Source organism: Trichoderma gamsii (assembly GCF_001481775.2).
Source record: "Trichoderma gamsii strain T6085 chromosome Unknown Scaffold_2.2, whole genome shotgun sequence".
NCBI classification, from domain to species: Eukaryota; Fungi; Ascomycota; class Sordariomycetes; order Hypocreales; family Hypocreaceae; genus Trichoderma; species Trichoderma gamsii.
The window spans coordinates 1,604,694-1,616,530 of NW_020171339.1; the positions used below are offsets into that span (position 1 = coordinate 1,604,694).

Consider the following 11,837-nt stretch of genomic DNA (forward strand, 5'->3'; position numbering starts at 1 on the left):
GAGGGAAAAGTCGCGTTTCTGGTGGCAGAGGGACTAGTCCAATATTTTGCTGCTGCTCAAGGGCCGCTTGGGGAAGCCGCGACGGATGGCGACGCAGCAAACCAGGGCGTGGCGCAAATGCGAGAATGCGATATAGAGAAAGGAGAAAAAAAACCAACGATTGATTGAGTAGAGACCAGCGCAGCACAGTGATTCAAGGGGTGACGAGCCCTTTTATCACCTCGGGGTGCAGATGGTCACCTTCGGTGCTGGTTGGCGGCAGACGGGAGGCAAAAGTCAAGGTCAAGGTCAAAGCAAAGCTGCTTTGGTCAGCGCAGCTTTTTTTTCGTGCTGCTGCTTTGCTCCCACCAGGCTGACTTGTTGGTGCCTCAGACAAGAACTTTCTGCTCTCATTGGTCCGAGGCACCCTGATGACTAACGCGGACCAATCAGCGCCGCCAATTGCGATACCAGGCAGGCAAGTCGCTGGTGCCTGCGCCACTGCCTAGCAGGTACTTTGGTCAGGCGTATTCAGGCGCAGCCCCTAGGAACTGCGGCCAGCGACGAGTCAACAGTGGGCTTGAGGCCTGAAGCCGCTGGACCGCGAGCGCAGTCGCCTGTAGGCGCGTGTCAAGCTCTGGCGCGTCGCATCCAGCTAGTCGGCAAAATAACTTCAACCCCAAGCAATAAACCTCGTCCATAGCTACATATCTCTCTCTTTAATCCTTGGTTATACGGCGCATACTCCGTACTCTGTACGTCTTTTCCTCTCTCTCTTTATTTGCTCCATTACATACGACCTTGGGCCCGTTGTCTCTCTCATCCAAACCCTTGCGCCACCTCTTGTTTTTTTGGGGTTCCTTCGTTTATAAGCTCTACTGAGGAGGGAGAAAAAAAAAAGCAGCCCAATTCTTTGGATACGGTAGCGGGCTCACACTCACACCCATCCGGAACGGCTTCTTCAGCCGGTCTGCCTGTCCGACATGAACTCTCACACGCCTCGTCCTTTTCCCGGGCGATCAATAGCAGGAGGATCCAACCAGCATGTGCAGTCGCGGAATCCCCCCGCGCCACAAGTGTCTTCCAACGAAGACTACGGCACCATCGCCGACGAGGATCGTGAACATATCGATGAAGTCGTGAGTCGCTACCAAGCCGCCTTGTCAGGTATTGTTTCGTTGCTGTATACTCACATGTGTTATTGGCCTAGTTCGATTTGATGGACATGAAGAAGAAAGGATGGCTGAATAGCTACGAATTCAAACACTCCCTTGCCGCTCTCGGCTTCGACATGGCCAAGCCCGACTACTGCAGAGAACTGGAAAACTACGGCCAAGTGCCTCCGGACTGGCGGGATCCCCATACCTGTCCCGTTAACCGCTTGCTCATCTTCCCCGATCAATTCCGACTATGCGCCGCAAAGCTCATCGCCAGACGAGACCCGCGCGAAGAAGCCATCAAGGTATTCAACATGTTTGATTACGACCAAGACGGCATTATTTCGGTCGAAGACATGCGACATCTGGCACAGGACATCAAGGAAGAGCGCACAATGACGGACGAAGAGATTCAGACCATGATAGAACATCTCGATCACGACGGCAAGGGCGGAGTCAACCTCGAAGAGTTCATCCAGATGATGGAAGAGGCTGGCTAATTGGGCACATCCCGATGACCCGCGTCGACCGAGCTATATGAGAGCTAGCTGACTCGCTCCAGGAGAGCTATTTCGGGATTGTCGCAAAGCTCTGGTGAAGATCAATGGATCACATATAATGTGCACAATGGTCACCTATATATCATTTTGGGGATGGCGTATCGGCAGTTTGCGTTTTCTTGAGCTTATCTATTTGTTTTTGCTTTGTTTTGCTTAGGGTCATGTATAACGAGGTAGATGATAGCAAAGTTTGCTTTCGACTTTAGGGCTACAATAGGTGTTATGAGATAGCTGTGCTGGCATTCACGAGATGGAAAGCTTGGACAAATTTGAAAAAGAGGTCGAAAATTCAGGTCTACAATTTTGAAAATTCCAGAGGTGCGTTGTCTAATGAACATACAACGTGGACCATGAGAAAAATAAAATGAATAAGCCAGTTTTATTCCATCTCAACCACCCCACAACGAGAAATATCTTATTCCTTTCCCCAAGTAAAATCAAGAAAAAAAAAATGGGTGACAGAGCAGAGACGAGGACGTTGCCACGGAGAAAAGGAGACCGTTCGCCTTATAAACAGGTGGCGAGGTATCAGCCCATGAACAAGAAAGTATGAAAATGGCGGTATCAGAAAGAGCGTCAAGAGCAGTAAAGAAAAATCCGACAATCCCTCGCCCGTGGTATATCAAAAATTAACTTATTCTCCTCTCTACCTTAAAACTGGATTAAATCTTGTGGTTGGCCTTGTTGCTGCGGTCGCTGCTGGGCTCCGAATGGGTTGCTGTTCAGCTGAGGCTGGCCACCATAGGTAATGCTCGGCATACCAGTAAACTGCTGCCGTAAAAAGGGATTGTTGCCGGTAGCTTCTGGGTTAAGTCGGCTAAGACCCGCGCCAGCACTGTTGATAAACGTTCCTGGAGCCGTGTGCTGTGCGGGGATTCGCAGGTCACCAGTGTTTCCATAAGTATCTTGACCGTCTCCAGAGGCCAGCAGAGCGTTCAATTTCCTCTCGTGTTCGCTGAGCTCTCTCTGAGGAGCAGTGAAACCGGGCTTCTGCTGCTGTTGCTGCTGCAGCTGCAGCTGAAGCTGAGGTTGGTTGAAGCTGGGTTGGCTGAAGCTGGGTTGGTTGAAGTTGGATAGAGTCTTTTGCTCCGGTAGAGGGCTGAGAGAAGAAGTCGCGGGTCTTGCTGACTGCGGTCGGTTCTGGGCAAAAGGATTGTTGGAACCTGTCGGCGTGGGTCTAAGAGACTGCTGTTGTAACTGGTTATTGGTCGACCAAGGATTGTTGCTTCCAGGTTGAATAGCCAAATCCAGAGCCTGCTGAGAAGGCTGCAGTTGCTGTTGCTGAGCAAACTGTTGTTGCTGAAGGAATTGTTGTTGTTGCTGCTGCTGCTGTTGAGCAAGAGGATTGCCGAACGCATCGACACCGTAGCCGGTGTTAAAGTTTTGCTGCCAGCCGGTCTGCTGCGGTTGTTGTTGTTGCGGTTGTTGGAATCCGGTATATGCGTTACCCAGGTAGCCAGTCGGCTGAGGAATCTGCTGCGCCTGCTGGTCAATTGGATTGGCCCAGAAATCCACGGCGTTGCCCTGCTGGTATCCCTGGTTGAATCCAGTGTGCTGGGGTTGCTGCGAAGGTTGAGGAGTTTCATCGTCAAATAGAGAATGGGCGTTGGCATCTTCCAGCTCACGGCGCCTTCTTTCCTCTTCTTCCTGGCTGAGTTTGATGGCCTTTGCAAGATCATCATCATTTTCAGGACCGGCGGCATTCTGTCTCTTTCTCCTATCTTCCTCCTCTTGATGTTTGCTAGCTTCGATTGCAAGGCGATACTCGGCATCGTCCTCTTCATTACCGGGTCTTCGTTCTGATCGTGGCTGTCGTCGCTGAGACTGCTCGGCATACTGGGGACCAAAATCAGAGTCGAGGCCCATTACGCGCGACTTCCAGGACTTTCGGTCGCTTCGCTCAGCTCGCAATCGCTCGTCGTTGAGAATCAGCGCAGTCAATTCCTTGGCCGCAACACGCACTGCGCACATGGTCAGTAAATCGCGGGCCGGATAGCAAGGAAAATCAGCTCACCATTCTGGCCAACATCGCGGCCTTCTTCGTCAATGTATTGGAACTCTCGCAGCGTCTTGATGATGTAGATGCTCTGGCGAGCCCATGTGACAACCAGCTCAGAGCCCTCATGCAGACAGTAGTCGAGAACCTTTAGCGCCTTCAAAACGTGGCGCCAGTTCTTTCCCTTGTCGTTGAGTCTCTTATCAAGCATATCCATTATGTCGTAAAACTCAGTGGACCTGCGATTACGTCTCAATTAGCTCGGTGCCGAATGCGGTCCGCCTCCCCAAGTCATAACATACGTGTTGAATGTCATCTGAGCAATCTCGCTCATCTGTGTGCCGGTTGGGCCCCATGGGTCATTGCTCGTCGCTATAATACAGCTTTAGTTAGTATCACCGACTAAACCAAACGACAGATGTTCCGGTGGTGGTGGCGACAAACCATCTCGGACCTTGACCTGGGCGTGTGAGTACCCTTTGGTCACATTTTTCACGCTGCGTATGACCTTGGACATGGCGGATAAACGGTATAATTAAAAGTTGCAAAGATGGAAAAGTTGCAAAGAAGAGGGGGGGGAGATGAGTGTCGCTGTCTTGGCGAATCCGGCGCGCAAATGGTTGATGGGATTGGTCAGAAGTCGCAGCTAGCTGGATAGGAGACGAGAAATGAGATAGACAGGCTGTATGTAGGGGTGCGCAACAGGTTCAGCCGCTAGACGGTGCGAGCCGAGTTTCTGGCAAACGGCTCCAGCGATTGCAGGTGACCGCGCAGAGCAAAGGCGAATTGCAAACGCTGATGAGGATTCGTAGCAACTAGGTGAATCGCTCGTCGGATTGCACGGCGGCAAGCTTGGCGTAGAATGACGGCCGCTGTAACCTTTGGCGTGGGGCGGCTGATCGCAATACAGGCGCTTAACAAAGGGGAGACGCAAGCAGACAGTCAGTCGGTCTTTGTCCCGCGGGCAATGGCTAAATCACGAGCGCCTCGATGGTGGATGAGTGGCGGCGATGCAGATGGAGGAGCTGGCCGGAGAGATGTGTGTTGGAGGAGAGAAGAGACTGTCCAGAGGACGGTCGAATGCAGGTCTATCAGGCGGTTCGCCTTGCCTTGTATGCAGCTAGCTTGGGCCCAGGATACGTACGCTCAGCGCTTGATTACGTTAGGAGAAGGGGAGAGAAAGCCGAAACAAGTCCCCAGCCGGCCTGGACAAAATTATCCGAGCAAGCCGAAGCCGCGCTGGCCGTGCAAATCGCGCCGGGGTCTGTCGCACTCTTTTTTGTCAGCGCATTGTGACAGCTCAATCGACAAGCCTTGGGTACCTTACGTCACGCGCGTGGCCGTCCAAGTACTTGGGCTACAGCATGCCCCAGCCACCAGCCACGCAACTTAATTGCTGCGGGAAATACTCCCGCGACTACAGATTCTAGACGCAAGCCCGTCAGCGCAAGCTTACCCTAAAGCCAGCGCACTGCGAGCTGTGAAAGTCGGAACGCGCGTATGCGAGATTGATTCCAGCGCAGTGATATGCGTGGTGCGCGCCGGCTTGGGGGCTCCGAGTGATCTCCAAGCAAGGTACCTACAGTAGGCGACTCCGATGCGGCGCGCCTGGAATTGATTTCCTGCTGCTGGCCCGGAGTACTCCGAGCTGTGAGGTCATTCTCTGCAGGCTGTGGGCCTCTGTGCCAACTGCTAACGTCCAGGGCGTTTATAGCTTGCATTTGCTGTGCCTGCATGCATGTGTCCCTCACCATAGGTGCAATAATGCGGGAGAAGTTATCCAGCACCGCAGTTTCGCTATTCAACACCCTAGCTGTAGTTTAACGAGGCAGCCAGTCCACCCATCAAATGGAATACACAACTGCCAAACACACCTAAACGTACCGTTGACACGTAGCAGCAATAGCAGCAGCAGCGGTAGCAGCAGCACTACTAGTAGTAGATATAATAGCAGTAGCAGCAGTAGCAGCAGATGTAGCACTTGATAGCATACATGTATGTATGGATGCTTGCTAGATGCTTGCTAGAGTGCTGGGCAACAGAATTGGGGTGCTGGAAAACTTCAATTCCAGTAACCCTCGCTCTACGTTTCCAGAGTAAACTTTTCTAGTGAGAGGCCGCGTATTCATGCAGAGTAGTGGCTAATGAGGTACGAAGCCAAGCCAAACATTGAATTTCTAAAAGAATGTTTGGCCAATGAGTACAATAGAGCGGCCCAGCCTGAGGCTTTATATGTACATGAATCGAGGTTCTCGCCATCTTGCCTGATCCAATCAACAGTGGAGTAATTGAAAGCAGAAGAGTTTGATGTCACAGTATCCGAATATACTGCTGATATCACAGCATCGCACAAACCTGGAACGTGGCTAATTTGAAGATCAATTAATAAATAGCAAATTTGGCGTTGATTCTTTCTAGGTACCCATATTATGTCCTCAAGCAAATTGAACCGATAACGCAGTCTCCGTAGATCATTTCGCACCCAGCTCGAGTCTTAAGATCCCAATTTCTCCCACAGTCGCCTCATATCCCTGATCGTGTAAAACACATGATCGATTCCAATAGATAAGACCCATGTATAGAAGCAATATTTAGAGGATTTAGTATCAACCGAACGATCTCAAGCAAATAGGTATCATAAAAATGCGCCAAATTTCCCGGAAACCAGGGATAGAGAAAACGATGAAAAAATAAAACAAGTAAATGAGCATATAAGTGAATAAAAACTTCGAATGACAATAAACTGGAGAAATCAGGCGGAGAAAAAGATACTCTCGCCTCCTGTGCCTGTACGCAGCAATGATGCTGGCGATAGAGTACGAACTCTCTTCGAACTACTGGGGGTACAGGTACTCGTATTGTCCTCCTCGCCCTCTTCGTCTTCCTCGTCATCTTCATCCTCGTCGTCCTCGACCTTGAAAAGAGAGCGTTTCCTGGAAATCGGAGGCGAACTCCAACTGTCCGAGGGCAAAAAAGAGTCCACTATATCATCAGGACCTGTGAGGTCAATGGCCTCAATCTCACTCCCCAGGCTGCTTTGGCGGAGTGTGGGGACGCGTGAAGGCGTTTCGTTCGTATATGTCGGTGCACTGCCCACGAATAAATCGGATTCGCCGCCAGATCTCACCGTTGCCCGGCTAGTCTGGTTGGATTCAATGTCCCAGGAACGTCGACCGTCTTGAGGCGATGGCGGATGTGAGACGACATAACCGTCTTCCACAAACAGTGAGCCTTCAGGCATATCATTGCTGGAGAACTCGGTTGAATTCAATTGACTTTCAGAGTTGTTTTCACCGCTTCCATGTCCCTCGTTGGTAAGGTCAACAACTTCTTGATCGGTGACAGATCGGTTGTCTGGGACAATCGTCGACTCATCATCGCTCTCGTATTCGCTATGATGCTCGTCATCTCGCAAATTTAGCGTTTCAACCATGGGAACAATACTCGTTTGCGAGCTCTCTCTAGAGTGGCGCGAACCATCAACGGCGAGGTCTCCTTCGGAGGGAGTGAAACTGGACCGGCCACTTGGACTAGAGCTTGGGCCAGAACTTGAGCTTGGGCCTAAATTAGAGTCATCGTCGGAATTTGAATCATCATCAGAGTCGCTATCAACAGTTATCGCAGGTGACCCTGATGGTCCTGATGGTCCTGATGGTCCTGATGGTCCTGATGGCTCTGATGGCTCTGATGGCTCTGATGGCTCTGATGGCTCTGATGGCTCTGATGGCTCTGATGGCTCTGATGGCTTTGATGGCTCTGATGGCTCTGATGGCTCTGATGGCTCTGATGGCTCTGATGGCTCTGATGGCCCAGGTGGCCCAGATCCATCGTCTGGGGGTGGCGACGGCGACGGCGACGGTGACGGTGACGGCGAGCTGTCGTCTTTATATTCTTCATCTTCATCAACATAGCCAAGGCCTCTGAATAAGGTTGCCCAGTCTTCCCCTGATGGTATGAACGAGGTGATTACCGGATAGATATTTCTTAGCTGCGATCTAATGCGATCGCGCGCTTCCTTGGGCCTTCTCGTAGAGTTGTTCACATCCATTATGAAGTGGAAGTCTCGCACTGGCCGTTTCCTCTCGCCGCTGTCGAGCCATCGATCAAAATCCCAGAACTCGGCTCGGCTGAGGCCCCGAAGGCAGGTGACATAGTCCATGCCCTGAATCGTGCGCAGTGCTCGGAAAAGTCTGAAGTTAGGCTGTACCTGGGTTTTGACCTTCATATGACGGATGATGCCCCTCGGCTCGTGTTTGCGACGCATGTAACTCGGGTTGGACTCCTGGACATATACGCCGAGATTCTTGAGACGGATAGCCTCCGGAAGATGTACCAGCGGAAACGTGCGGCGCGATGTAGCCTTCTTTCGATTGCTTGGAGGATGAGTAAGGTACTGCGATCCCACCCAGAGGATCTCGACATGCTGTAGGCGCTGTACATTTGCTTTAATCCCGCTGGCAAAGCGATCCTATTCGCCCAAAGAGGAAAAAGCAAACGTGTTCTCGCCATAGAATATGTGACTGCCCCAGAAATGCCATCTTTTACAGACCAACAACGGAGCCAGCAAGTCGTTCGGCTCCGGTGAGAATGTGATGCTGACTGCGTTTCTTCCCACATGTAGACGATGCAAATAGCTCGGCTTTCCAAAACGATTCAGAGGGACTTCCTCTACAGGATGCTCCGGGTCCAGACGAGAGATGGCATGAACTACACAGCCCTTGAAGTGGAAGAAGTGCTTCAAAATCCGAAATTGTACATCTGCAGGAATATCAAAGCATCGTGACATCTCCTGCTGCTGAGCCCTTGGCTGGTCACCCGTCTGCAGCAAATCGTTTCTAAGTTCATCGTCTGTCGGTTTTCGCAAGTGGAGGTCTGGATGCAGTTTCTTTGGATGGGGTGAACAATTTCCCTCCTGGCACGCGGTTTTATAGATAGTACTCCAGCTTGTCATTTCAGACTCAATAAGAGTCCACCAAGACTGCGCTGGCCGTTAGTCAAGCCAGCTCCGAATCCTCTCAGGGTTGATGAAATTACATACCTTTTGGGTGCGCAGCCCTACCCTTGGTGTAAGCCTAGCTACCTCCTCTTCTAGAACCCTTTTTTTCTGCTGTAATTTATTTATCTTTTTATGCATTTCGCTTATTGTCTTCTTTCTGCTGTATGACTTCTCGTGAACATGATGCCAGAGAGGTAGAAATCTACCGGAACGTGACCCAGTAAATTCGACTACCCTCTCTTCATCAGAGTCCTCGATAACATCGTGATAAGCGTTCAACTTGTCCTCTAATGATCTTGGCAGTCTCGGCGCTTTACAGACGTTAGCGGGTGCGCTTTCACGGTTGGATGGATGGAGCATCTTTACCTCGATAAGATGAGGGAAGTGCGCTCTCATCATCATTATCGTTATGATCATTATCGTTATCGTTGTTATCATCGTCATCGTCATCATCCTCATTGTCTGAAACATCCGCTTCTTCGCCTTGCGAATAGTTCAAATCGATTGACATAGGCTCACTAGTGGCTGAAGCAGCATTTGGCAAATCTCCATCTTCCGGCGGTTGGTCATGACTACTTGAAACCTGGCTATGGTCGCCTGGTAAAGGTTCACCACTTCCATTGAATGAGGAACCTTCGCCACCTCCAGAGGGGATAGTATCAAACCCTGACGGGTTGAGGTCAATATTCGGCAGCTCGTCGTCGCTGTCCATAGCGATCTTGCTTGGCGCTGGTAGAACAGATGTTGCAGTTGGCTCTATATCGCTGGATGTTCAACCAGAGGTCTGGATGAGGGCGGAGGGAAACAAATGAGAGTGTGGATGGTTTGTGCAAGTTATAAGAAGGGACAATAAGAGAGAAAAGGGCACGATGAGGGTTTGAGAAGTGCTCAAGCAACGCGTTGTGCAGGCATGAGAGAAGAGGAGAAGAGGGAAGAGAGAAGGGATAAAAGAAGGCGAAGAGTGTCAACTTGGGATTATATAGGCACTGCAGCATCACGTGGAGCTTCACCGACTCTTCCTCTGAAGCGCTGCAAAGAGCGAAAGGGATACTTAAAGGATACGGGGGAGCGTGCGCACTCTTGCTGCGCTCTTGTGTATGTCCTCACAACCGTTATGTGTGTAGTGCGTGATGGTTGACTAGAGACAATCTGCAGCCATGCCAGCTGGCTGTTATATAGCAGCGATATGATCGTATATAATCGAGATGAACAGGAATATGGAGAGATAACTGAACAAATATCGGGTGGCTAAGAACAAAGAAATTTAATATATGAAGGCCAGATGGTTGACCTCCACGTAGAGATTTTGCAGCTGTTACTGACCACTTCAAGGAGAAAAGAGGCTCAGGGGGGATAATTTGAAGTGGACGAACAATGATACTGACTTGGCACGTCTATACTTTTAAGATATTCATGATGGTGTTCTCGCTGTTGCCCTTGGTAGCAAAGGGATAGGAACCGTCTGACTATAAACTCCACAAGCTATCCGCAAACATAGTCTCCGAAGACAAAAACAAAAAGAAACAAGAAATACAATGTAGATACAGTACCTATCTAACCCAATAGAAATTGTCTAAACGCTGAGTATGAAGTCCTCCAGACAGTGTATGGCAAGTTGACATCGCGGACTATCCGCTAGTCCAACCAGATTCTATACTTTTATTTTCTTTGGCATCTTGATTGAATTTATGATTGCCACTTGCGGAAAGTATCCATGACAGTGGTGAAAACAACCAATAGAATACCGCCTCCTGGGCCCAGACGGAGAACCTAGTAGGCGTGAGTAACTACATTTCCACTGAAGGATTTGAAAAAACTCACCTTGGGCAAAAAGCCCTTGTACAAGGCGCTAAAGCCTTCCTCTTTGAAGACAGTCACGACGGAAGGGAATGCCCAGTTGTACTTGGGGATCTGGCCAGGCACCTTGGGGGTGTTCTGAATTCTGCTCTTGACAACGTCCAATGGAGTGTTCAGCACAGTTCCGATAGTTCCACCAATAGCACCAGAGATCAAATCATTGACCATCTTGCCCCTGCTGGTATCAGCCTGGGGTAACAACTGTCGGACCTGGAAGATGCAGCCAAAGTAGCCAGCGTTCCATAGAATGTGTCGCCACATTGTACTTTCGAGACCCTGGTAAAGGGTGAGAGGACCCTCGTTTTTGACTGTCTTGACAACGCAGTCAACCATGCCGTTGTACTTTCCAGCTGATGCCTTATCCTGGAGACGAATCTTGACCAGTTCGAAGGGAACAACAACAAAGGATTCCGTGGCGCCGGCCGTAGCACCGGTAAGGACGGACAATGACTGGTTCATTTTGTCGACACCAAACATCTTGCGGTAGACCTTGCCCCATTCATCGTTGGCAGCAAACTTGGTGGCTCGCTTGGGGGCTTCCATCAGAATGGGGGCGGAGATACCGCGGTAGAGACGTGAAAATCTATATTGTCATGAGAGATAATTCCTACAAAGAAATAGGCGGAACAGGAGAGGTAAAAAAAGCCTACCCTTCGGTCTTGACAATCTTCTGGAAGCAATCCAGCATACCGGTATATGCCTCGCCACTGGCGGCACTCGTGCCGGTCTGCAGCTGGATTCGAGTCTTGATGACATCCAAAGGATACCTAAGTTGTAATTTGTAAGTATGGTTGGGTCGGTGGGCGTCGTGACTGTAGTGTAACGTACATGACCAGAATCTATATTGGGGCACCATATATCGTCAGCTGAAGCTTCCGTAGAGGGTGTTGGGGCTATGGATCATGCCATACCTCCGAGACGCCGGCAATCGCGCCTGAATTGGGCTGATGTTAGCAATGCTGTTGTTGATGACATGGCGGAGTGTGTAGCATCAGTGCCTACCTGCGGCGAATTGGTACTGGAAGGGAAGGGGCTTTGGCTCGGCCATCTTGACGGATTGACACTTGACTCGAATCAATTGCGATGTTGAAGAAATTCCGCGACAGAGGGGCCGAGCGCAGATGCGGCTGTAGTTATAATTAGGTAGCGGAGGAAGATCGGAGGGTCGTTGCGGAGGGGATTTTTTTTCTTTAGCGGCGACCAGGCTAATTCGTGGGGTGAGCGTCGCCGGCTGTAAGCGATAAACTCCACTGGCACTAGCAGATACCCTTGTGTCGGTCGTCAGTCTAGCG

The 11,837-nt window shown here is 50.4% G+C and overlaps 4 protein-coding genes across 4 annotated transcripts; 1 reads left to right on the top strand and 3 right to left on the bottom strand.

The window, feature by feature from the left end:
* Positions 1 to 962: 962 nt before the first annotated feature.
* Positions 963 to 1,636, top strand: TGAM01_v200995 (hypothetical protein; the record flags this gene model as incomplete). The annotated part of the gene is made up of 2 exons (XM_018806591.1): positions 963 to 1,118; positions 1,190 to 1,636. 2 exons carry the CDS (start codon positions 963 to 965, stop codon positions 1,634 to 1,636), a joined length of 603 nt encoding a protein of 200 aa, XP_018660233.1.
* Positions 1,637 to 2,347: 711 nt separating this feature from the next.
* On the bottom strand, positions 2,348 to 4,209 carry TGAM01_v200994 (ENTH domain-containing protein; the record flags this gene model as incomplete). The annotated part of the gene is made up of 4 exons (XM_018806592.1): positions 2,348 to 3,657; positions 3,711 to 3,931; positions 3,995 to 4,064; positions 4,137 to 4,209. The coding sequence occupies 4 exons, from the start codon at positions 4,207 to 4,209 to the stop codon at positions 2,348 to 2,350; spliced, it is 1,674 nt and encodes a 557-aa protein (XP_018660234.1).
* A 2,235-nt stretch (positions 4,210 to 6,444) lies between these two features.
* Positions 6,445 to 9,400, bottom strand: TGAM01_v200996 (hypothetical protein; the record flags this gene model as incomplete). Its single annotated transcript, XM_024548663.1, has 5 exons — positions 6,445 to 8,065; positions 8,189 to 8,670; positions 8,731 to 8,747; positions 8,895 to 8,999; positions 9,055 to 9,400. The coding sequence occupies 5 exons, from the start codon at positions 9,398 to 9,400 to the stop codon at positions 6,445 to 6,447; spliced, it is 2,571 nt and encodes an 856-aa protein (XP_024406674.1).
* A 974-nt stretch (positions 9,401 to 10,374) lies between these two features.
* On the bottom strand, positions 10,375 to 11,593 carry TGAM01_v200997 (hypothetical protein; the record flags this gene model as incomplete). Its single annotated transcript, XM_018806594.1, has 6 exons — positions 10,375 to 10,458; positions 10,510 to 11,128; positions 11,196 to 11,312; positions 11,374 to 11,384; positions 11,457 to 11,479; positions 11,548 to 11,593. The coding sequence occupies 6 exons, from the start codon at positions 11,591 to 11,593 to the stop codon at positions 10,375 to 10,377; spliced, it is 900 nt and encodes a 299-aa protein (XP_018660236.1).
* Between the last annotated feature and the right edge of the window lie 244 nt (positions 11,594 to 11,837).